This window comes from Polyodon spathula, chromosome 14 (genome assembly GCF_017654505.1).
Source record: "Polyodon spathula isolate WHYD16114869_AA chromosome 14, ASM1765450v1, whole genome shotgun sequence".
Lineage (NCBI taxonomy): Eukaryota > Metazoa > Chordata > Actinopteri > Acipenseriformes > Polyodontidae > Polyodon > Polyodon spathula.
The window spans coordinates 12,321,742-12,346,994 of record NC_054547.1 but is presented as its reverse complement, the minus strand read 5'-3'; the positions used below and the strand labels follow the sequence as shown (position 1 = coordinate 12,346,994).

Sequence of the window (25,253 nt, the reverse complement as noted above, 5' to 3'; positions counted from 1 at the left end):
AGATTGAGTACAAATGATACAGTGAGAATGTGTGATACAATCCTTCTTGTTGCCTGTGTATACAGAAGTGCTCATTTCACACACCCTCAAATGTTTTGAAAAGGAGTGCCATGAGAGGAAACTTAATACAGTAGAAGTTTTGCCGTATAAACTGTGAAAGCCTTGAATTGGACAGAGTTTCCACAGCTATTGCCAGGGACAGTGTATTCTGTTAGTTTTTTTTTTTTAACAGATCTAAGTCTAGTCAATTGTTCCAAACAGTCAGAGCTAAATACAATCTTTTAAATCATTAAAATTTGTCCAATTTTGTATCAAGATTACTAAATCGAACATATGCTGGTCACTGTATTTCTGTAAAACGGCAGAAAGTACAGGCTACAATGCTTAGAATGCTCCCGTACTGTAACTCTTTTAGCTTCAATAATAAAATAAATAAAAATGCATGTGTCAAAACTTGACAAAAAAAATTGTTAAAATTCAAGTTATGTATTATTTTGTGACGTTAATAGTGTTTTCATGGTGTATATTTAGCACTGAAGCTAAATCTTTATGGAGAATAACTGCCAGTGCATGATACATATACTTATATTGGCACTGTTTTTTCTTATCTTTTTAGTCAACCTCTCATTTGCTTGTCAGAGACTTTGTCTTGCAGTGGTGCTTTGGAAGGTCTTCCTCACTCCTCATACAATCTGTCTGTAAAGTTGCATGGCAGCTCATTTCAACACCCAGATTCACTGGAGGTAGATTCTTCCCGGAATCTTATGACGCTGTACCTCTTTAATGACACTGTTAGGGTGTATGTATTTGCTAAAGAGCATGTTTTGAAAGAAAGGAATTCTTTCAAAAAAATGTACAACAAAAGTGTGTGAGGCTGCCATTCTTGTTGTCTCTGTGTATATAACATGCTCATTTCACACCTCAAAAGCTTTATTTTGCACTGACAGCAGAGAATATTTACCCCTGAAACAGACAGTGGCTTTGGAGGCTCTGTGACTGGTCGCCCAGCTTCAGCATTGTTTCAAACACATTCTGATCAGACAGATACAGAGAGGTAAACCACTACAGCTTAGATGACATTGATCACCCATTCAATTAAAAAGAGAAACATTACAAATCTAGCACATTTACAATATTTGAACACCAGGTGGTGCCATGTAGACACCCCATTTTACTTTAACAAACGTACTGTTTTAGGGAGTAAAGAAATTACAGGTTCATTTTTTCCACCTTTTACTCAGACTTGAACAATCCCAAAGGAAAAATATGCTGCATGTCTGTGAGAGCAGATGATTAAGAAAACATATTTTTAATTATGCACATAATTAAATGTTAACTACATCCATAATGTATAAACCACGATTAACTATCAGTAAATAGCAATAAAGACTTTGGTCTTTCACCAAATATAAACCCAATACCTTGCCTTTTATTTCAACACGTTCTTGCAGCTTAGCTAAAAAATGAATAACAGTTCCCTAGATAATACAGTAATTTGTTTAATAAACAAGGCAGTTCCAGTTAGCACCTGCCTATGTGGGGTGCACAGTTGAAACATTAGTTGACATGATAGTTTCCCGTTTTAGAAGGTCCATGTTTCCAGGCCTTACGAAAAAACAGTTGCCCTCCGTGAAAATTACCAGGTCTTGCAACCCAGCTAGTGATGTGTCACCCTCCTGCATTGAGATGGATGATACAAGAGCCACAGATTCCAAAGGGCTGAATGACGCACTTCGATTGGCTGATCTGTCAGGTGGAAGCACAGTGGGCGGCTGGTCTCACAGTACTGAAAGTGACAGTAATCCCACTGGAGAAAAAGGTAAGTTACATCAAATAAAAAAAGTTTCTACTTTTGAACAAAACATTGTTAGGAAATCACTACTTTCTTTTTTAGGAGGTATCGCACAACTGTCTAGTCATCTCATCGATGAAAGTTCTTTTGATACCCACACCATGGCATTGTGGCCCTCCTGTCCCAACACCGGGTAACCTGACCTCTACAGCGGATAAGGATTCCCACCCATATGCTCTTGAGAAGTTGGCAACATTGCTTCTAAACTGCAATTTTTACTGACCAGCTTTACGGGTCAAAGAAAGGAAAGGACTTGCTACTTTTACAGCAGAGTGAGTAAACAATTAAAAAGTTTTAATAAAACCTCATGGTAACCTACTGCAAGCCATTTTTTAATTTAAACAAATTACTTTGATTTTGGATATGATTCTTTCGATATTTTCACATAGTGAAGCAATTCTAGCTCTTCAGTCTGAAGACTAAAGAAAGAACTGGCGGAAAGTTTGTCTAGTCTGCCTCAGAGATCCAAGAGAATGGACATCACTAACTCCAGTCAAACAGGAGAAGCGATACAGGGCAAGGCAATGCATTTTGTTCTTATAACAAAAGATCAAATTAGGTCAATGTGAGCTCAATTCTGAGAACCTAGATTAAGAATGTTCATACAAAGTGTCATCACAATTGGGTGACCAGTTCCAAAGATACTGGTGCTGGTAATTCGGTTATTACTGGTAGTAGTATTGGGACAAAAAGTTTGATTTTAGCTTTCGTTTACAAAAGGTATACACCAGAGGGAGCAAATGCTTCATAACAGCTTGACAGTTTATATTACTTATAGGCAAGGCAGCTGCTGAAAGAGTACCTTATTTACCAATATAAACCAATTTACTGAATTCTGTACTTATTATAAACCTTATTTTCTGGAAAATGATTTTAATCAATGTAACAGAATACATGTATGTATACACACACTCCAGTATATTATAATTATGGCTTCTGATTTTTGGTGTTATCCGCTGACTTTTCTACTCTCCTTTAAGAATGCAATTGATACCTGTTAAGCCTTTCATTTATCTCAATCACAACTGAGAAACATATTCATAGTAAAATTGATGCAATTTACAGGGTTTTCTATCGAAAAACTAAATGGGCTTTTAAATAGGAAGTTTTTTTCCTTTCAAAGCAGACGCGACTCCTCCATTAATGTAAATAGTCAAACAGAACGATTCTGTCCAGCATAAAACTTTATTTTTCATTATAGCCAATACAAATTAAAGCTTATTGAACATGTTGCTGTCTCGTTTGTACGTTCTGCTTCTTAATCAAAAATTAAGGCTTTGCCAATTTAAAAGCCCATTTATGTGTTTTACAGAAGAAAAAACGTAAATTAAATCAATTTTACTATTAATTAGGGATGTGCTTTTGGTAAATTTTTATGACCGTTTAAACTCTTTGCAAGGTCAGCGTTTAAACCATATCTATACATACACACTCTTTATATTACATTCTGATACTGACAGCCCTGGTTAGTGTCTTAAGCAAATAAACCATAAACAAATAATGTTTTAACATTACAAAGACTTCACTACAAAGTAAAAAAAAACAACAAAAAAAAAAAAAAATAATAATTTAAGCCATGAATATCACCCACAGCACAGCACAAATGCAAAATGGTTACAGCCAGGAAAGCAAAAGCAAGTTGTGCTTAAAATTGAAAAAAATTGGAAATACTTTCACTTCTGGAAAAGGTAATTACCAGTGATAAAACAGCACAACATTTGGGAATTGTAGAGAGCACTATGACCGATATTAAAAAGTCTGCCTCAGAGACTTAAAAGTATACGATCTTTGCTCGAGACGAGTACTTGAGCATTACAATTTCCGAGTGCTCGAATCAAACACCACTCTCCTCTGTACTAGTATACATAAACCTCCCAAACATTGCCACAAGTCCTGTTTTAAATGTCAAACTAACACACAATCAAGTAATATATTAAGTACTTAATGTTTGCCTTCTTGTGCAGTTAATTGTATAAGGTCAAGTAATACTAAATAACGTATTCAAATTCACATATCCACACAGCTACATTAAATTGTAAAAAGAGATGCCTGGCCTGCCTGTTTGAAGTGCGTCTCAGCGGTCTTTTACTTTAGTGCAGTAGTTCCAACATACAAATACATATTGTACTAAAACATAAACGGTCATTTGGTCCAAAAGCTTACAGAACAATTTCAAGCGAAAAAAACCTTCAACCTATGGGAAGATTGGGGAATGGGGTCCACGAGTCTGTGGTAATTGCAACTTTTTCTCCCTTTGAAAGTTTTTTGTATGAACAGCTGCAACACCATTTTCTTTAAGTTTTTCCAGCCTCGCTGTTACTGTTTTATGGGCTGGCACAGTATTGGGATAATCAAAACTGCTGCATGCACACTTCATACACACACACTGTCGTCATGGGGGATAACGTGATCAAGCCCTATTTTGCCAAATCTATAGCAAATGTTGTTATGGATGTTTTCTTTTTATTGCCATCAGTAGCTCCATCCACAATAATACTGAATGTTTTAATTTCGAATTATGAAGCACTGAACTTGTTTTTGTGGTACGACAATTTCGTTTGGCATAATTATTTACATACCACGGTTTTCTCGTTCCTCAAAATACTTCCAAATGTGGCCTCCTTTGTTTAGAGATGCCATTTTAAATACAGAACAAACTAAGAAAAAAAGCCTGTCATTAACGTTATTACCCCGCCATGGAATTGTGACAGGCTGGCGAGTGGATAGAGGCCCAGAGACAGACTGCAGTTCAAAAAAATAATACTTTTATTATAAACACAAAATAAAAGGGCACAAGGGCCAACACAAAGATATTCAAACACATATAACAAAGCAAAACTTACAAAATAAAGGTTTCCAGGCTGGGCGATGCTTTCACTGGACCAGAAGATTCACAAAACAGCAAACCAAAAAAAAATAGCAAGCACAACCATCCACTTGCTTCCTCAGCTCCCTTCTCTTCCTAATAGGAAGCTGAGGCCTCCTTTTATGTCAGGTGGCTGGGTGCTGATTGATCGTTAATTACTCCAATCAACCCCAGCCACCTGAACACAATAAACCCAGGCAGGTAGGGGAATTTAACCCCATCCCTGCCAATCTATATAGGGCAGAGCTCTGCATAAACACAAACAGTGCACAAATGAAGCGCCAGAATGACAGAGAATAAAACCCGCCCCAGTGTCAATCTTTCTATTGCAACAATCAGAAAAGCTACTTGGAGGCAATTGCCCAACGCCTTCCTTTTTATAATATCCGCCCTTACTGTGGCACTAGAGCAGTCTCATATGCGACGGACTACTGATGATAAATTACTAAAATGCATTAAAAAATACGCGTTTGGTGACATTTGTCACGTGACCGGTTATGTGTCTAGCATATTAAACGTTTAACCACTTCTTTAGAGTTTACACATTTAAACATTTAAAATTCCCATCCCTATTATTAACACGTTTCTCAGTTGTGATTGAGATACACAAATGTCTTAAAAGGTATGAATTTCATTCTTAAATGAGAGCAGAAAAGTCAGGGTAAAACACCAAAAATCACAAGCCCTAATTATTGAAAGTGATATAAATATCATTACGTATTCAAATTAGCCTATTTATACTTTTGCAAATTGGACTACTCTAAAGAAAGGAAATATTAAATGGAAATTGTGTAAAATTCCCAGATTAGGACTAGTTCCACCTTTTGCCCCACAGCTAATGTGAAAATCTGACACCAATATTCACTGTTAACATTAGATAATACATACAATACTGCTACTTATCAAGTTTCTATTGAGAGGTTTGTCTTTTCCACTGGGTGTCACAGGTCTGCATTGTTCTCTTATGTACAATGCGTCTTGCCCTGAAATCTTAAACTATTGTTTTTTTTTTATGTTTTGTTTTTGTTGTGGTAGCCAGTTGAAAACAATATCCAGCTGCCTGTTCCAATTGTTAACTGATATTAGGTTTACTGCTCCACCTTTGAAAGTTACAATACATATTTTATCTTTTTATTTATTTACTTAACTGCCATAAAAAACAGCATATACGTCTCACCGGTCTATAAGTCACCACCACCCCCCCCCCCTTCTTGAGACAATTTCAGGAAAAAGCCTTTCAGGTCACACCGGTGTATAAGTCGCTCCCCCTTTTTTAGGACCCCCTAAAAATATCTAGAAAATAGACTTATACAAAGGCTTTTACAGAAATAAATTAAAAAATAACACTCGATTACTGGTGTATATAAGGTTGCCAGGGAGAGACCGATTCAGAAATTAAACTATATTTCTGAATGGTAGCTTCAATTAAAAGAAAGAAACGACTGTCTAAACGTTTCATTCTTTAGCAGACATTACTCAGAGAATCTGTCTGTATGTCAAACTTTTTACAAGTGCATACAATGGTTGTAGGTCATTGTGACATACTTTATTGTGTTATCTTTAGCTCTAGTTTGGCATTCAGAGTCACTGACTATCACTGACATGCTTGTATAAGCCCACAGTTGTTCAAAAGACACGCGCCAGGCTAACAGTCCATTTTATCAGATGATACAATAATAATTATTATTTCAGCAGGCACAGGTATGTTGTTTCATGTGTACAACAGTATGTGTAAAAACGTAGACAGGCTCCATATACCCCCAGATTATCCCACGCTTAATAACTTGTGTCCTTAGCAAGTTTCAACACATACATATCCATTCAGGGGGAATACAAAGGCCCCTGAACTGGAAAACCGAGACCACTTGTGCAAGTCCACTAGATGGAGCTATGATGTTTGAGTAAAAGTGTCCTAAATTGTTGATCAGATATAACTATTATAGTTCTGCCTTCTTCAGAATAAGAAACAAAAATAGTATTTTTTTTTTTTTTAAAACATTTTTATTTTAGATAAAATATTAATACTTAATATATGCATGTGTGATAGCTACTTTATTTAACATAATTTCCAGTTTAATACTATAGTACATACATGTTACATGATATATCTACAGGTATGTTGTTTAAGTCACTTTGAAAATATTTTTTAAAAAGTTACATTCTGCATAGGGTTTGGGTTAAAAGTAAAATGTCTGAGTTGGTAAGTGAAATCCAAAGCATCATAGAAACACTGAAACACAAATCTCTTAATTCAGGACTCCATTAATAAACTATTCAATTATTTAGCGTCCGGCTGTAGCATCAATCCGTATTAAAATATGATGACAATGTGAACAAAATTGCTCATCAGTTGCTAAATTAATGAAGGCTAACACAGAGAAACAGATAGTATTTGAAGATATACACAAACTACACATAAACCTTACACACGATGGTGTGCTTGTTCCTGACAATCACTTCCAACAAGAACCATTTAACTGTGGAACGAATGACCTGGTAGGGTAAAAAGCCCTTATGTCAACCCATTTAAAATGATTTACTTTACAAAAAATAAGATGATCAGGGACACAACATCCTTCCCTGGAGTCTTTCGTTCAAAATTACCTTTACTACACCACTATTTGAAACATCAGGCTGCTTTTTCCTCGATAATAGTGAAAGTTTCCATGGGCCCTTTAGTTTTGCTGAGATCCTGCATATCATCTAGAAGACTTCTGGGCGTCAAAATGTGCGTGGATCCTATTAAAAATCATGAATGAAAGTTTATATTGATACGTATATTATATTTTACTCACAATGCCTACCTTCAATTCCATAACATAATTCACTGTAGGCAACATACGGTAAGTAAGCAAGCACAACAACAGTGACAGCTGTAAAACCAAATTGAGAATAAATTCAAAGTTCAGAACGTTATCACACATGATTATTATTATTATTATTATTATTATTATAATCGTTATCATCATCATCATCATACCATACTACTTATTTTAATTAAATATTTACTTGCACATTTATTTTAAAACAAATTAAAGTAAATAAAAAAAAAACTAAATGCATGAATAAATATTATATTTTAAATTAAGCAAAATGTACATACCAATAATTACTTCACAGGACTTGACTGCTTGAGTCACTTCATAGGCACAGCGCATCTCAGAGAAGCTAACACCTCCAATTATAAATACTATGAGTCTTGAACCACTCCGTCGGTCATCTTGACTGCTGCCCTTGTGTTTCTGACGAGCACTGTGTATGGAAACTGGTCAGTGGTTCTAATAATGTAACAGCCAGTACAGTGTATATCAAATTAACATTATTAGTTAACAAGTGCAACTGAACTTATTAACGCTTGTGAAATGTCTTCTCATGAGCAGCTTTTAGAGTGGGAAAGAGGTTCTTAACACAGAGTACTGCCAGACATACAGTATAATCTACATTCCATAACAATTTTAGTTTGATCCCATTTTCTTTTCTTTAAAATGGTATAGCACATTTCATAATTCAGTAATTCATGGTTAGACCTTGGATGACAATAAAATGCACACGTACAATACATTTCACTATTCTTATGTACACGTCAGACAGCAAAGAGCAACTTCACTGGCTGACGGGGCTATAATCATTTCCACTCTTTAGTATAATAGCATACCTTACAGCACCAGACCCATTCCAAGCTGCAGAGCATTCAGAATTATGGGGCCATTCTCTGGTGTCTAACTTGTTCTCTATAGCATCCTGAAAAAAATATTAAATGAAGAGACTTTTTTAATATATTGCTGTGCTTACCAAAAATAAATACACACACACACACTGATCATAGGAATACAGGTATACAGCCTTAATATCAGACTATTGGTAAGCTCAAGTTTTTTGTGGTGATCAAACATTTGTATATTACAACAATCTTGCCACTAGTTTGGTACCCTGATTTATCAGTGTGCACATTTTCCAATGTGTTCAAATATTCATCATTTAAGGAAACACTATTCTTATCGTGCATAAACACAGTCATATATAGAGTATGGTTTAATGTGAAGTTCAAAACCGCTAAATACAATTCTTTCAACCAAACTTTTATTTTGGTACATTTAATATACTTCTTTCCTTAAAGAAATAGAACATGCATAGTATATCCTATTTCCTTTAAAAAGCAATAAATAAATAAACAAACAAGTAGCCTATTGATAATTTATGCCAAATCAACTGTACAAGGATCAAGCAAATTGCCAGTAGGTGTCAAAGCAGGTGAACTCACTTAAGCTCACATTTCTATAACTTTAAATCGTACTTCCTTAAACAGATAGGGCTCTTTTGTAGTTAAAACACAAGCGGTAAGAGTTTTCTTTTCATGTTAATGATACATTCCATTTGGCTGAGATCTGTACACTGTGGCCTAGATTTAAAGAGCTTTGGTTACATAACTTGAAGCAATAATAGTCACAAGCGTTACACCTGTTAAAATGATTAGGTTCACTCCTAAATTGTGAAGACATTTTTTAATATCCATATCTATTTTTTCACAAGTTATTTTCTTTTTTTTTTTTTTTTTTTTTTTTTAAACATTAACCAATTTAATCCACCATCAACTTGATTTGTGCACACTATTACTTTGATAAAAATGCTCATGTCATATAGACCACCAAGGAAATATGGCTGCAGACCACCACACATCAAAACCTGCTAATTTCCACTTCAATCAATCACAAGAACCCGCTAGGTGTTTCACAATTACAATAAACGTCATACATATTGGCTTTTTAAAAACGTATTCAACACACCTCTATGACATCCTTAATAACAGGTGTCCATCGGGAAAGCTGGTAAGTTTCCTCGTGGGAGCGATCTTTCCTCGTCGTCTTACGTTGCTGAGAAGACTGACAAACAAGAGAGAAAAAATGGCAGAACCAGAGATTATTTCTTCTGGATTTCTGTGCTCTTGCCGATCCCACATAAGATTCTCACAAAGCCAAGTCAAGTTTAGTTTTCTCGTGTGCGCTTACATTTTCTTGTTAACTAATAAAAGTTTTGAGGATTGTTGTTAGCTTGGTGTTGACATATTTTTTGCTCGAGATACTCTTGACTGACAGAGAAAGTCGTAGTGCATTGTGTACCAATTTTTGACGTAATATGACTTTTTTAGCATATAAATATAGCTACTATCCATGTAATTTGAAGCAGTATAACCCAGACATAAGTTGCAATATTAAAACTACAAACATATTTATGAACAGAACCTGGTCCAATTACTTACTGAAGAATGAATGGGGACTCCGAGTAAGTCCCAGTTTAAAATAATATTACTTTCATTGTCAATTTGTTGAATGATCTTTCTTAGATTCTCCTCAGTCGTTCCTGTTACAACACGGAAAATACATAAAAAATATCAAAAAGGACAATATATGATCAATATATGAAGTATTTACACTTTAAATAATGTACAATGTTTCTTTCTAGATAAACAAAATCAGTATGTTAAGTAAAGGTAACTATTTTAATAAAAAATAACCTGTTTCATACCATTTAAGCTGAATATGTACAGCAGAACAGCTCTTATCTTGTCGTAAGTGGAGTGCTTTTGTAGCAAAACTGGAAGTAGTGTTCGCATAGGGTCCTTAACTTTCTGCCCTTCTGTATCAGCTCCAAGAGCTAGGTCCTAGGTACATGCCAAAAAAGAAAATAAATACTGGAGGAAACAACAGCTTTCCATATAGCAAAACATTAAGGTAACCTCCCAAAATATACAACAAAGGTTGAATAACAGATAAGAGTAAATCTAACAGATAAAAACTGTTGAAAATCGTCTATTTAGAAATACATTTAATGTATTGCATGTTATTATTTTTGTGATACTTTTAAACAAACTTTTACTAATTGTATTTTTCAGTGCTTATTTTTAGCTATTTTCGTTTTATGGAAATCATTGGGGGTTTTTTTTCTGTTTTTTTCGGGGCTTTCGTTTTTTCGTTACTGTATGCAATTAGTGTTTTTGGTTACTTTGCTTGAGGGTTTTTTTTTTCTGTCCAATATGTATAGCATTAACTCGACAGTACCTGCATACTTCAGTTGTACGTTCTTTCCTTTGCTGTATTCCACAACGAAATCCCTATGGTCACGGGTACATTCTTCTGGGGTTTTTGTGTGCAGGCATTTTTGTACATTTCGCCACAATTCTGTTTTAAATCCTCCGTATCTTAACAGTAATACAGATTTAAATCCCGCTAACAAGCCTCCATCCTGACTGTAATCTCATTTTAAATCTTGCAAGCAGAGTCTCCAATAGAAATATAGGAATTTGCTGTCACTCAGTAGTTGGGGCAGGTTTAAAGTATTCAGAATGAATCAATGATAGATGCAAGTCAGGAAGGCGGGACATTGACCAGCAGCACTGGGAAATGTACTTATAATTATTTTTGTAGTAGGTTTTATTTTTTTATGGAAATAGGGTAATGGCAACATTAATTGATTAACCGTTTCCACAGTTTTTCCGGTGTTTATTGGCTTTCCACCGATTTCATTATTTTGTATCGAGGGTGTATATTCAGTTAAAACAGAAAAGCAGAAGCCCTAATTATAATCAAAATGTTACCTGTATTGACACTAGAACATAAGAGCATTTACAAATGAAATCTGTGCTCTTGTGGTCTAGAGTAACTGACTGATCTCAAAACTTTGTGAAGATAAGGTTTCCCAGTGATTCAGCACGAACAGGAGCAGGACATTCTACACCCTCGCCAAATTGTGTGCAGAAGGGTATACTGTTCTCTACCTCCATTTAATTTCTAACTGTCTTTTCGTCCTGGTTTCTGTGGTTAGTTAAGCTGCTATTTAGTCTGATCAACTAAACAGATGCTCCTTTACATTTCAGTTTATTTTCTGATGAGAATGTTCTTACCTGTTCCACCTTGCAAAGTTTTTCCACATTTGTCTGAAAATGGTTCATGCATTCTTCAGCTAAATTAAGGTGGACTGTTTGCTGAAAGATAAAATACACATTCATGTTTATAACAATTATTTTGTATTTCTATAAAATCCCATAATACACTGTCCGCCCTTCCACTTCTGTCATATTGGGTAAAAAAAAATAAAAATTAAAAGTATATATCCCTACTCATGGCCACTAAAGAAAACTGTCACATTGCTTAATAAAGAGCTGATCATAACAGAGGAAGATCAAATTGAAAGGGTCAGAGAGAGACAGAGATTGACCTGGTCTTTCATAGAGAGATAACTTACTGTATTATTATTCTTGTATTATTAACGTAGTGCAGATAATAAGTACACTATGTTTCAAATGTGTGTCTATACCTTTTAATTACGGTTTGAATGAATCCACGTTTGCATTTGGACTATAAAAGGATTGACCTTTGGGATACAGGAAGTGTGAATGAGAGACACGAGTGAGACTTGTAAGCAAGACTAAACACCTGCCCTCCTCCCTTTTGCTCAGTATACCTCCTGATACTGTGTGCTCTCCCAAGAAAGGCTTTTGCACCCACATAAGGGCTAAACACACTACACTGTTTACTTGCTGAGTTTTTTATGCCAGCCGATTCACAGCGATATTTGTATTCACACGAGCGTTTTTCTCTTCTTCAAATGTCAATTGAAACTTCTGGTTCTAATAGTGCTTGTTCTTTTTAAGCAGCACAATACTTCTCAATTTGCAATACAAACAGAAAATAAGTAAGGAAATTGAAATTACAGTTAACACTATGTTAATAAATAAATTGCTTTACCTGTGAAAATGGGTTCTATTATTAAACAGAGATGGGTTAAAGAGGGGCGGATTGCATAGCAGTAAAAACAAATAGCAAGTATAACATACCATCAATAAAAAGAAAAAAATGCATACACATTATCTATATATATACACACACACACACATACATATATACATATATATATATATATATATATATATATATATATATGTATAATATAGACATATATATATATATATATATAAATACCTTATCATAGGGGTATATCCCCTAGTGTACAAGGCGCTTTACAAGTGTGATCATAGGGGATCACCATGACAAGGCGCTTTACAAGTGTGAACTAGGGATCAGCTGCAGGGTCACTTACAACACCATCTCACCCGAAAGATGGAGCACAAGAAGGTTAATTGACTTGCTCAGGGTCACACAAGATAATATATTAAAAAAGCAGGCCATAGCTATCAGGCCTTTATTAGTTTTCCCAACATATCACTAGCACAATCCCTGTATAAAATCACTACATAACCCCTAAAGACAATTTTTACTGTAAAGCTAGAACACATGCAAAGTGTAACATTATCAAGGGGCGTTGCATACCTTTGAAATTTGTTTGCGGAAAGCAGGCATCTTCTTCATTAGCTGAGACAAACCGCTCATTGTAATCTGGGAGGGGAGGGAGAAAGAGACATTTCCCATTAGAAACAATGAAGCCTTTGTTTACCTGTTATACTAAAACACTGCTTGTAATGGGAATCAAACCAATAGTTATTTAATATTTGTATTGGCAGAACAATAAAGCACAAACACTTACCTTGTTGTCATTTATTTTCTTGTTTGCAGAAATTTCCTTTACAAGTTTTGGGATTTTCCTGGTTAGGAAAAAAGTTAAAAAAATATTATTGAAAACAAGAGAGCAAATAACAAATGAACTCTGCTCATATTTTACTGCAAGATTATTTCTGTGTGATGTCTGGATCATGTAATCACGATGATTTTTATGTTAAGCTTACTGTTAATTTACACTTGTAAGCCAGACTTCAGCAGATGTGCATATAGAACTTTTAACCTCATTCCACCAACAGAGGTTAGAATCCACAACAAAAATGCATTACACAACACTTGTCCGTGACACACACACAGATCCCAAGTTCAACACATGCTCCCATTATGTCTGGGGTTGTTTATCAATAGTTTAACTTTTTTTCAAATAAGCATATTGTAGGATATTTCATTGTTTGTATTTAGTAGGTATTTAGGGGGTTATGTAAGGATATGCGCAAAGTGATTTGCGGGTGCAAAACCCCCATGGTGTTGCCGTAAATCGTGTTTAGTTGCTGTAAAGTCCGATTTTACTGGTCACTAAAAATGCAGCTTATGTAAAGAATGATGTTCACCTGGCATTCTGCACCAAATATCAAATTTGCACTGCCATCATGAATCCATTAAAATGCAGGTCATCCGAGACCTAATATCTGAATTGAGGGATGAGCTAGACCCCACTGTCAATCTAGGGACCACTATCCCTGCACATGGCACTACTTAGCCTCTGGTTCCTTTCAGACCACAGTTGGAATATCTGGGGGTATAGACCAATCCACCTTTTCCAGTGCTAGGCAAATTTCTGGATGTCATACCAAAAATGTTAGGCCAAAACATATAATTTCCTAAGGATACTAGCACAACTAACGTTGGCCGAGGCTTTTCCAATCAACTGCATTTTATGCTGCCTCAGCCGTTAGGACTCTCCGCTTTTATTTTCTTTTCCATGCGCCAAAAGGACTCTGCTGCCCTTCCTCTGACATATTTTCTTTGGTTTATATTTCCGTGCTCTACAAATGCCGAAAAGCCATTTGCAATTATTTGCACTGTGCCTATACCTGCATCACCCCCTTAGTGTTTGCATCAACATCAGCAGATCAACAAACACAGCTGTATTGAGAACTCTACCACATACTCTGAAACTTCTGCAATGTGCATGTGTCGAAGTTTTGTCCAAAGATCATCCTCTTCATTAAGTATAGACTGTTTTTCCTTAGCACCGGCACCATCTTTTGACTGATACCTGCAGAGACACATCTTTTGAATCACATAATGAGGCTCAAGAAACTTGTTGAACAAGTTTATTTTTCTATGCTGCAGTTGACAGTATGAATACACCACAATTGAAAGGAAAGACTGACAAGTTTTCTACTGTTTTCCTAATGAAAGATTAACATTAGCATTCTAAAAAAGAAAAGCTCGTATTATAGAAACCAGATCACTTAGATAATTTTTACACACAAAAATAGACCAAATCCTTACTTATATGTATCATTTTCAATTGAAATCAGATCATAAACCATTGCCTGGTACGTCAGTTCATGTAGGATAGGAGAAACTGGATCAAACCCTCGATCAACTATTAAAAGTTGTGCCTGTGTTTTGCTCTGAAAAAAAAAAAAAAACAGTAATTGAATACTTCTCACAAACAGTTTACAGGCAGATATTAACAACTCTGTTCAGTGGTTGATCTAACCTTTCCCTTGCATTTTTCATCCAATTCATAATGTTCTCCGAGTTTATTCTCTACCAACTCAGCCAGTTTCTTGGCATTATCTAAGGGTTCCCTGTGAACATAAAAAAGTACATCAATATTTGTATAATTTAGATCTTTACACTTCCAACATAACAGAAGACATTCTTAACCTTTTCAGTTACCAATGCAAATATAATCTTATGGCACTATGTTGCACCTCAGAGTAATTTAATTTTGCTTTATATTGTTAAAAGTTAACAAAATCACAAACCAAGTTAAGAAAACACAATCTTTCTGGTCACATGGGGTCCTCAACAGTTGGCAGTGAGAAGGTTAACAGATCAATAGTAATACAAATAAAAAGGATCTATATGAAATAGGGATGCACCGAATCCAAGTTTTTAAAATTTGGCCGAATACAGAATCCATATCAGAAGATTCATCCAAATACCAAATCTACAAAAACTGTTAAGAAAAACTGAAGGAAACAGTTGAATGAAAAACAGACCGGTAGCTACTAACAATATATTGTTTTGAGCATTTTAGTTATTAGGATTGTTATTACCAAAAGGAAATATATCCCAGAATAAGATTTCAGTTTGAAACACACAATTTACCTCTAGCTCCCTACCCCCACAAGAGAAACGTCAAAATACAGAACTGTTTACTTTACAAGAAAGGAGAGCTGCATCTTTGCCATAACCCACTATTTTCTTTAATGACGTTTCAACCTGTGTCACCTGATCTGACAGCAGGGTTGGCAACAGGCTCCAGAATCTCGGTACACTAAGAAAAGTCAGGTTTTGTAACTCACCTCTCTAAAAACTGCAATGTATTCAGTAAATAGAATGTGAACTGTGCGAACTGTCGTTAAATTAATTGAATTGTTTTACTTAGTTGTTACCAAAAGCACACACATGCCTGCGAGGATTGTTTCCATCAATCAGACCTATACAGCAGCTGATTGGCTTTCTGAGTCTCTGACTGGGCGGAAGTATGAAGCAAGAAATATTAAACAAATAGAAACTTTACCTGCTGTCACAAGGTTAAATGAGAGAGTGCAGGTGAGCACAAAGTTATCTGCACTAATTTGATAGATATTGTTTACTGTATAAAAAAAATCATTGTTACAAGACTCGCCACCACAATTAAACACATTTACTAAACTGCTCAAACAATTCACACTCATTTTACATGTCAAATACATTTCAGTTTAGAGAGACGAGTTAAAAAACCTGTCCCAAGATTCTGGAGCCTGTTGACAACCCTATCAGAAAGCTATGAGGAAAAAATACTGTGATTAGTCACCTGAATCTCCCTGCAAAATAAAATCCACATTGATTTAAATGCACCGTGTGTGTAACACATATCAAATAGGCTATGAAATCATTTTTTCTTTAAAAATGGATTTTAGTAAAACACAGCAGTTCCCAAATGGGTCAACTTGTATTAGCACACAATTGTATTTATTAAAGCATATCGTTCAATAATGTCTTGCAAATCAGACAGTTCTAAAGTTACAAAAAAAATATATTTCTGTGCACCAATTTTTTTTTCTCTCTCTCTCAGTATGATCTCTAGAACACGTCTCAGACAAAGCAACACAGCACAAAAAACTACAACAGTTTGCCATTACTATACATTACAGATCTAATATATATATATATATATATTATATACACACACACACCATGAAGTGTGATGCGAATGTGCTGTTGCATACAGGGGTATGTTTGCATTCATGGCGTGTTTAGGGCGTGCGCCACCAGTAATAGGGAGTTGACAGAGATCAAACGTGTTCTTGTTATGAAATACAAGTTATGTTGAGTGCCGGATTTGTGTCTTATTTAAAGAAGAGCCACACACACTGAAGGGATATACTAAAACAGATGTGTGTTTGGGCGGATGTAGGACTCGGATTCGGTTCACTGAATCCTAAGTATTCAGCCAAATCCAAACCCTGCTCAAAAAGTAGGTATTCAGGCAGAATCTGAAACCGAATCCTGGATTTAGTGCATCCCTAACATGAAAGAGATTTTTGGGATTAGTTGTAGAAAATAAGAGTAGTTTAAAAGCCCCACTAAGTTTCTAAATACTATACTTTTTATATCTAACTCCAGGGTTTTCATCCAAAGTTGCACACAGCGTCACTATCTGTTCTGCCATCTTCTGAAGCGTAGCATCTTTATCAGTCCTGTGAGTGCTGTAAATACTGTGGAAGGCATCTGGATTATCAAGAGTGAACACCTACGGAAAAAGGACAAGCATTTGCTGCAACACATACTGCAAAAAAAAAAAAAAAAAAAAAAAGCACACCTCATATTTTGTATAATTTCATATGGTTTTTACTATGCAACTGTTAGTAGTTAAATTGAACAAAAAAAAGAAAAACAGCCTTTTTCCAATGACAGCTCGAAAGTTAATTCAAAAGTAAGACCAGCTGGGTAATGTGGGCTTGAAGCATGCGTCTGCTACTGAGTAAAACAAATAAACAAACAAAAAAAAAAAAACGTGCAAGTATTGGAAAGTGACCTTCCAGAGTGTACCTAATATCTGCGAATTCCCAGCACTACAGCATTTCCAGCCCACAACACATACTTGAGCCAGTATTTTCTGTATTTAGCCATTTATAATCTGTACAAAAATATACTTGTTGTTCTTTAGTGCAAACCCAGGTTACCCTGCCTACAAGCCATATATACATATGAGATCTAGAGTTGAACCTCAGAGTTACAAACACCAAACTTACTAACTGAGCAGTCAACAGAACATCCCACTTTTATCTAGAAGTATGCAATCATTCAACCATGCCTACAATGCAACCAGAATCCAGTTTTAAGAAAGCACAAAGTTAACCTACTGAAATGGTAAGCAGTTGGAAAAGCAAATGTGTTACACTTTCAGTTGGGGCTATGTTCAAAGGTTGGTTCGCTAGCCAGGAATTCAAAGGTAGTTCTAAACCAGGGCTTCTAAAACTTGGTCCTGGGGACCCCCTGTGTCTGCTGGTTTGCGTTCCAACCGAGCTCTCAATTACTTAACTATACCCTTAACTGAATTAATAATTTGCTTAATTGGACCTTTTTAATTGTTTCCAGCTCTTAAACAGTTGCAGCTCAAATTACTTATCAAATGTTATAGCTAACTTGAAATTAGCAATTGTTCAAGAGCTGAAAACAAGTAAAAAGGTCTAATTAAGCAAATTATCAGTTCAATTAAGGGTATAGTTAAGTAATTGAGAGCTCGGTTGGAACGAAAACCAGCAGCCACAGGGGGTCCCCAGGACCGAGTTTCAGAAGCCCCGTTCTAAACCTTCCAAGGTTCGTCAGTCGTAATTCAAGCACTGCATGTTTTTTTTGTTTTTTTTTCTCTGTTAACAGAAATGGTTTGACAATTGTGAATACTATAAAACACACTTTAAATGTCACTCGCATGCAAAATTCGATCTTTTGATTTGTACAATGCACAGTACTTAAACAAAAGTTGCTGTATGAAAATCCACTGCCAAATCATTACATGTAGAAACTCTGGCATCGTTGCCATGCATTGAAGAAGGGTATATTATGCCAAAGCACAGTGGGGGCGGTACCTATAGCGGTTGTATTACTTCAGTAAAATATATACTGAATACCTAGTGTACAAAACATTGGAAGAGAAGTGCTATAGCAGAACATGTTTGAAACATATAAAATATAAGTTAACACTAATAATTTAAATGTAAAAAAACTGAGCACCGTCCGCCCACCCCCCCGTGTTATCCAGAGGTAGAACTTTAATTTCTTCATTCGCCATCTCAATAGCAAAGCGTTGTACAACATAGGCTGCATTGAAAGAAATGTTTCGAAAACCCTCTGCTGTTTGGGATTTTTTGATAAATACCCAGATGACAAAAAAAAAAGAGTTGAATGCAAACTGTGCAATCGACTCTTGATGTATCATGGAGGCACAGCCAATCTCTGTGATCACTTCACAAGTGTAAGTTCATATTATCATTATTTCTTTATTTTTTTTGTAGTAGTAGTAGTAAAATGTGACTGATAACTTGCTTCAATCCATGACTGTTAAATAAAACTTTGCTTTGCCTAAATCAGCTGCAGTTTTTTTTTTTTATTGGCCGCAAAAAGGTGCTGTTGCAATGCAAGCTTACTGTATATATCGCAAGCAGCATCAATTACGTGTAGGCCTACTAAACGTGTATTTACTTAAATTATAAAAACACGATTACTGTTCTATAGAACATATTTTTAAACTACATGTGAATTTATTTCATTTGTACAGATTACCTGTAAAATAGGATTTTCAATTAAATATAAAACTAGTAGCTATGGCCAGTGCATTATGCAAATTAGTACCATTGAAGGTTCGAACCTTCCTTCGGTAATGTGTTCCAAACCTTCAAAGGTCAAAGTATACCACTTACAGACCTACTTCCAATTGAAAGAAAACATTAAATATTTGTAAAAACTTGATAGCGGTACCATACTCAGCAACGGGATAAGGGTATCAGGAAATCGTCAGCGCTATCAAACAAGGCCAAGATCAAAATTCAACTGTTTGAACAGGATGCGAGACAGCAGAACAGTAATACAGAATATATCATATGCTAATTTGAAGATCAGCCTTAAGTGGCTTGCAGGTCATGGAGGAGGCAAAACAACTGTACCAACAAATGTATCAGACAGAGGTGAGCGAGACTTGCAATTGTACTAGGAAAATGTAGGTTTTAAACAAAGTAAACGTGCCAAAACAAATGTTGTATTCTTGTATTAGGCTGTAGATTGCATTGGTTTTAATAAATGTGTACACCTGCCAACTCATTTTCCGAGTTACGGGCATTTTAGACTTCCGAACAACCTCCATTCCCAAGGGGTTCTTAACTCGATGGTTGTACATGTTTCTAAATGACTGCGACAGCTGCAATGCTTTAAATCAGAGGGGTATTCCTTATCGTGTAAATAACAACCTGCTAAAATAACTCTTTGCAGTCCTATATTGGACCAGTTCCGACATTACAATTTTCCTTTTCCGGTCCAATTTTGGACCCTGTCCGACAACATCAAAAAGATGTCAAGCACAGGTCTCTAGTCATTTTTTTCTCCAGAAAAAGCAGAGAAAACCTTTCAATGGCTGAGTGAGACCGACAGGAGCCAGAAAAAAAGGCGGGGGTGGCGGATCTGAGTTATATACACAGCCCCTACACCACAGAGATAACACGGACACAAACAAACAAGACAGCTGCTTCCGCATCCAATATCACGGACATTTGCAGAGCTTTTTGAGATGTTATAGCAATAAAATAATGACTTGGACCGCATTAATGAGGAGTTTGGTGAGAAAATGAGTGATCAGGAGATGATTTATCAGTATGCACAACTATGAAGAGGTATGTGAAAAATACAGCGAATAAAAGGGGTGGGGCTTGGCTGGAGACGAGTACTGAGCGTCCTGTTGACATGCAGTGCCTTTTAAACCTGTTTTACTGTGAATAAAATTACTTTTAAACAGTGTGTGTAAAATAAACAGCAGGTGTGAAAATAAATTGAACCTGACGCGCCTGACAAGAATTGAATAAATGGACCGCTATGGATTAAAGCACAGGTCCTATAGTCTGTATTACATTTCAAAGGTATGGAGCAAAACATCAATATATATTTTTTTTTCAAACCGCATTTATACGCACAACTTGAACAACCACGAGCGGTCAATTTAACCAGGGTATTAAAAACATAACTATTATAACGAAAGGACAAACAATAGAAGTCGTAGTTTTATTCAGGAAGGTCACAAAAAGCATCTACACAACCGAAACATTGTAAATAAATGGACCTTTGAATAAATGTGTTTATATAAAGACTTATTACATAAAGCGAAACCTCAAAAAGCCGTAAAAAATTCAATAAACAAATATTTGAAAATGAATTTGTGTACATGCTGGTATATCATGTACATACAAAATCACACAACTGAAACTATGTAATTTTTTTTAAATAAATGGGTTTGCACTGCCTACAGTAGGCACAACCAAAGATATGTGTTTATACACAGACATACTATAACTGAAATGAATAAAAAAAATTTGAACAGAATGGGCTTCATTTACAATTGTTTACAAGTCTAAGTGCTGGCACAAATCACACAAATCCTGTGCTTTACAAAATATGCAGTGCATTTCCTGCAGATTGCTTTTGTGCAATTGGCACAGCTATCAACAGTATCCCACTCCTTAAGTGGGGAACTACAGTAAATTTCAACTGGTGATAAAACAGTATAAATCTAGTGAATGAAGATGCTGTCTCCACTACAGAGAGATCTGAAAACACACAGAAAGTTTAAAAGGTACTTAAAAAAAAAAAAAAAAATTACAAACATGACATTCAAACTATATCTCAGGGAATTCACGGAGATTCATTAAAAAACGTGTGCTTTGCTCTCGTAATTATTATTTTTTTTACTTCTCCACCAGATTGACTCAATGGAATTATACAGTGTTACACTGCACGCCCCAATATATGGGTGTACACCACTTTAAAATACTGATCTACGGTTACCAGGGGAGTTATCTTTCCTAGACCTCTATGCAGGTATGCAGTGTTGAGAGTTCAATATGACATTTTCAAATGTTTCTTGCGTAAATGCAACTTGTAGCTAAAGCTCGAAAGAAAAATCTCTGAAGGCTGGGCACTTACTTGAGATTCATATGGCAGAAAGGAAATGTTTAGCTCTTTACAAACTCGTATTGCCTTCGCACAATTTGTCTTCAGTGTGTTAAAAAGACTGTCTGGGCAATCTGGGGAAAAAAAAAGAAAGATTTTGCATATACAATTACTGTATATAAATTCTTCTGAAAAAAGCTGTAAACGTGTTTGACAATGACACCAATACTCTGAAACACTGGGGATTGTTTTTATTATTATTTAATAGTTAATGCCTTAAGTAAGCAATTAATTCTTCATTACAGGAATTTACTTACAGTCAGTAAAATAGATATATGCTGCTTTGTACTTGTATGTGCTCTTGAAGTCATTAACAAGTGAATCCACACCCTTTAAAAAAAGAAATAAATAAACACATTTCAATTATACAGTCCAGTATCTGGTAGTTGACAGTCCAAAACCATGTGGTACACTCATCTAAAATGATATGTCTCAAGTGCTAGTTCAGATTTATTTATGATGATAAAGGATTTATTGACCTATAAATGGAGACAGTGTCAACCTGGCTCTTATGTCAAATTAGTGAAGGTGGAGTTTAGAAGAATCACTACCTGCAAGCATATAATGTTTAAGTGAACACATGATGCTCTCAAGATAGAGATACTGTTTTCAACCTTGCATTATTATGTTCAAAACTATTTTTAAATATAAGTCATTAAATATCTTCAACATATTAAACGTATTTACTGAACAATTTACCAAACCTTTTCAGATGGAGAAATGAAATAAACAGCCTTCATGTCTGGAACGGGTTCACGGTTTTTATACAGGTCTTCCACAACTGTAATAAAGGGATGTGAAAACAATATGATTCTCTATGCAGAGTATTTACAAGAAACCTGCATATGAAAAAGAGAAAAACCTTCTTGTGAAATTACTAAACTCTTCCACTTCCCAGCACTTGAATATGCTTGCTCAACCATCTACTTTTAAATAGAATTTTACATCTTCCTATGAGGTCAGGGGAGCCATGACTAATGGGCTAATTAAATTAAATTAAAATTGATTTAACTGTGGATTTTGGCAACACTTATGAACTGTAATAACAAGTCACCCTTTTGGGTGGTATTTGGTGGCCCCAGTTTGTTCCGTACCAAAGGCATGACTCCGACTTTACTTACTAGTTATCCCTTCGGACATTAGATCTGACATTTTGCAGCATGAAGATAGCACTTTGGTGGTGAAGTGATCCAAAATTAATATCTGAAAACCAAGTCAGATTTGATAAATAAGTAAAAGCCTTGCTGTGTAGCAGCATCATGTAGAGAAATTACCAGACAGTTAATCGATTAACACAAAGCTGACTAGGTTGGTAAAAATTAACAAAAGGATTTTAAAACATATTTTTCATGTTTTTTTTTTCCTTGAGAAACAATATAAAATAGGTAGTAAATGAAAATAATGATTCAAATCAACAATTTATTTATTTATTTTTTTCCCCTCGAGGGATTTAAATCAGCCAACTCTGGTTCTGTTCTGTTCTGGAATCTAACTATTCCATTATTATAAATGCATTATGTTGTTAGCATTATGTTTTATTTATGTGTAATTTTCATGGAGAAATGGGAACATTGCCAGACAATGAAATGCAGCAATACACACCAAATTTAATTAGTCTTTAAAAATCTAGGAACTTGGTAGCTTTGGAGATGGGAAAAAATTAAATAAACGGGGGGAGGGGGATTTTACAATAATGATAATACTTTTAAGGAGGTAAATGCAAACATTAACATATCTCAAGTTTTTTTTTTTTTACACATCATGTGGTCACTGGAATGCGTTTGAGTCACATGTCCAGTAATTATCCATAGCATTCCAGTGAAGCCCTGTAACAGCACCACTGTGGCTGTGATCTGAATGCATCAGAAAACTATTTGACACGAACACTACAGTGCATCACACATGGTGAGACATACCCTCCACTCTCCTGGCTTTTTGTGGTCATCGATAACAGTCTCCTTTATTTCTGAAAACAAACAATAACAGAAGTGTTCACAGGCAGTGACTTTCAGTAAGAACACATTTTAAACTGTTTCCATGATTTCAAATTCAAAAAGACAAATTAAATCACCACAGATGTTCATGTTGTTAAAATAAATAAATAAATAAATAGAGAATCGCTGTCTAAATAACGATTCCCCCATCCACATTCAATTGTTATATTCAGAGCAGGGCTGTTATTCCACTGCTCTTAAAGAATGTACTTAATAGGTTACCAATTGTCTACCTATGCCAACCAGTTTAAGGTACTTCCCTATTGCTAATACTTTTGGAGGATGTCACTGGAGATTTTACTCACCAGCACTAGGCCAAAGACTTTTTTCATTTTTATATCACCTTGTCTAATTTAACTAGTTTTTAGGCATGACTTAAACATTGCTAGAGCAGTTTCTCTAACTAAAACATGGGCTTTGAACTTAAGGCAATGAGCTTACACGTGAAACTTTTTATGTGGGCACTACAGTACATCTGTATTGTAAGATTGCAGGCAGTTACACAGCCTAACAAAAAAAAGAGAGAGAAAACACTATAATGTAACGCCCAGTTAGTGTTTACTTTAACATGGTATTGATTAATTACTATAAAACTAGATTAAAAGAGCAAGCCAGCACCGCAGGAAACACTCTTGAATAAAAACAACCGCGATTTAAAAAACAACGTAGCGAAGTTGTGGTTCACCAGTTCCACTGTATAATACAAAAGGATACACTTTTTTTTTTTTTTTTCTGAATATTAATTTGCAATGTTTAATAAAATAAATAATGACATCGTTACGTTTTCGTACTGTGCTAATGACATAGCATAACAGGTCATTAATAAAACTATTTTGGGCGGAGGGCGGATATGAGTGATTAAAAAAGTGTATATTTCCCATCAGGTTATGGCAGAAGATTCGGTAAGGCGAAATCTTTACGACTCCACGGCAAAGTTGGCTTATTCGTCGGCCGGACTGCAACAGGTTTCCGTTGTTACGGGGTGGGGGGGGGGTCATGTTCATTTCACACATTATCTGCACTGTTGTTTTTAACTCCGACACACAAAGTATTGTAACTCAAGTAAAACAGTTGTTAATTTGCTTCATCCTAACTAAAGAACTTACTCTGCCAAAGAATATTCTTTAACCCACGTTCTGTTCCAGGTGCCATCTTGCTTCTTTACAGGAACCCACGACGGTGACGTCACGAGTGCAATGTCAACAAGTCGCTTGCAAAAAAAATATCAGGCGCAGTTAGGGACAGAATTCAAACTGACACTTCACCGCACACTGAAATCGCATACAGTGAAATCGCCTGCACAATACACAGTGAAATTGCATATATAAAAAAAAAAAAAAAAAAAAAAAAAAAACGTTATTTCTTTATGTTTTTTTTGTTTTGTTTTAAAGAGCAGAGTCTTGCTAAGGGTGAAACACAATTAATAACGATTGTATCTAGTTGTCGGTGATTTATTACAGTTAGTTAATTCATTAATTCTCAAAGGGAAGTATTCAACATTACAGTAAAATAGTACACAGCAGTTGTTTCTCAATAACTTATTTTATAATTAGTTATTTTGCAACAATACAGTTAAAGAAATGGAACCA

At 35.4% G+C, this 25,253-nt stretch overlaps 1 protein-coding gene across 4 annotated transcripts; it reads right to left on the bottom strand.

The window, feature by feature from the left end:
- Nucleotides 1-1,423: 1,423 nt before the first annotated feature.
- stxbp3 (syntaxin binding protein 3) lies at nt 1,424-24,875 on the bottom strand. Of its 4 annotated transcripts, XM_041270698.1 has the most exons (20): nt 24,771-24,875; nt 23,587-23,636; nt 22,792-22,873; nt 22,375-22,451; nt 21,928-22,000; nt 21,644-21,744; nt 17,062-17,207; nt 14,961-15,051; nt 14,747-14,871; nt 14,400-14,507; nt 13,257-13,314; nt 13,043-13,108; nt 11,617-11,697; nt 10,242-10,377; nt 9,976-10,076; nt 9,503-9,598; nt 8,374-8,459; nt 7,822-7,970; nt 7,323-7,457; nt 1,424-1,807 (listed from the first exon to the last, which is right to left on the bottom strand). In XM_041270698.1, the coding sequence occupies exons 1-19, from the start codon at nt 24,814-24,816 to the stop codon at nt 7,348-7,350; spliced, it is 1,782 nt and encodes a 593-aa protein (XP_041126632.1). In that variant the 5' UTR covers nt 24,817-24,875; the 3' UTR covers nt 1,424-1,807; nt 7,323-7,347. The 4 variants fall into 4 exon arrangements, with proteins under 4 accessions (XP_041126632.1, XP_041126631.1, XP_041126634.1 ...); XM_041270697.1 differs by lacking the exon at nt 1,424-1,807 and having other exon boundaries at nt 6,737-7,457; XM_041270699.1 differs by lacking the exons at nt 1,424-1,807; nt 7,323-7,457 and having other exon boundaries at nt 7,834-7,983.
- Between the last annotated feature and the right edge of the window lie 378 nt (nt 24,876-25,253).

Bases quoted from the DNA above. Each gene is read 5' to 3' on its own strand.
- stxbp3 (XM_041270698.1), bottom strand. From the start codon at position 24,816: ATGGCACCTGGAACAGAACGTGGGTTAAAGAATATTCTTTGGCAGA. The intron at 21,745-21,927 runs GTAAGTAAATTC...TTTTTTCCCCAG, and splicing joins ATATATCTATTTTACTGACT to ATTGCCCAGACAGTCTTTTT. The intron at 13,315-14,399 runs GTATGTGGTAGA...TTTCCTAACCAG, and splicing joins CACATTGCAGAAGTTTCAGA to GAAAATCCCAAAACTTGTAA.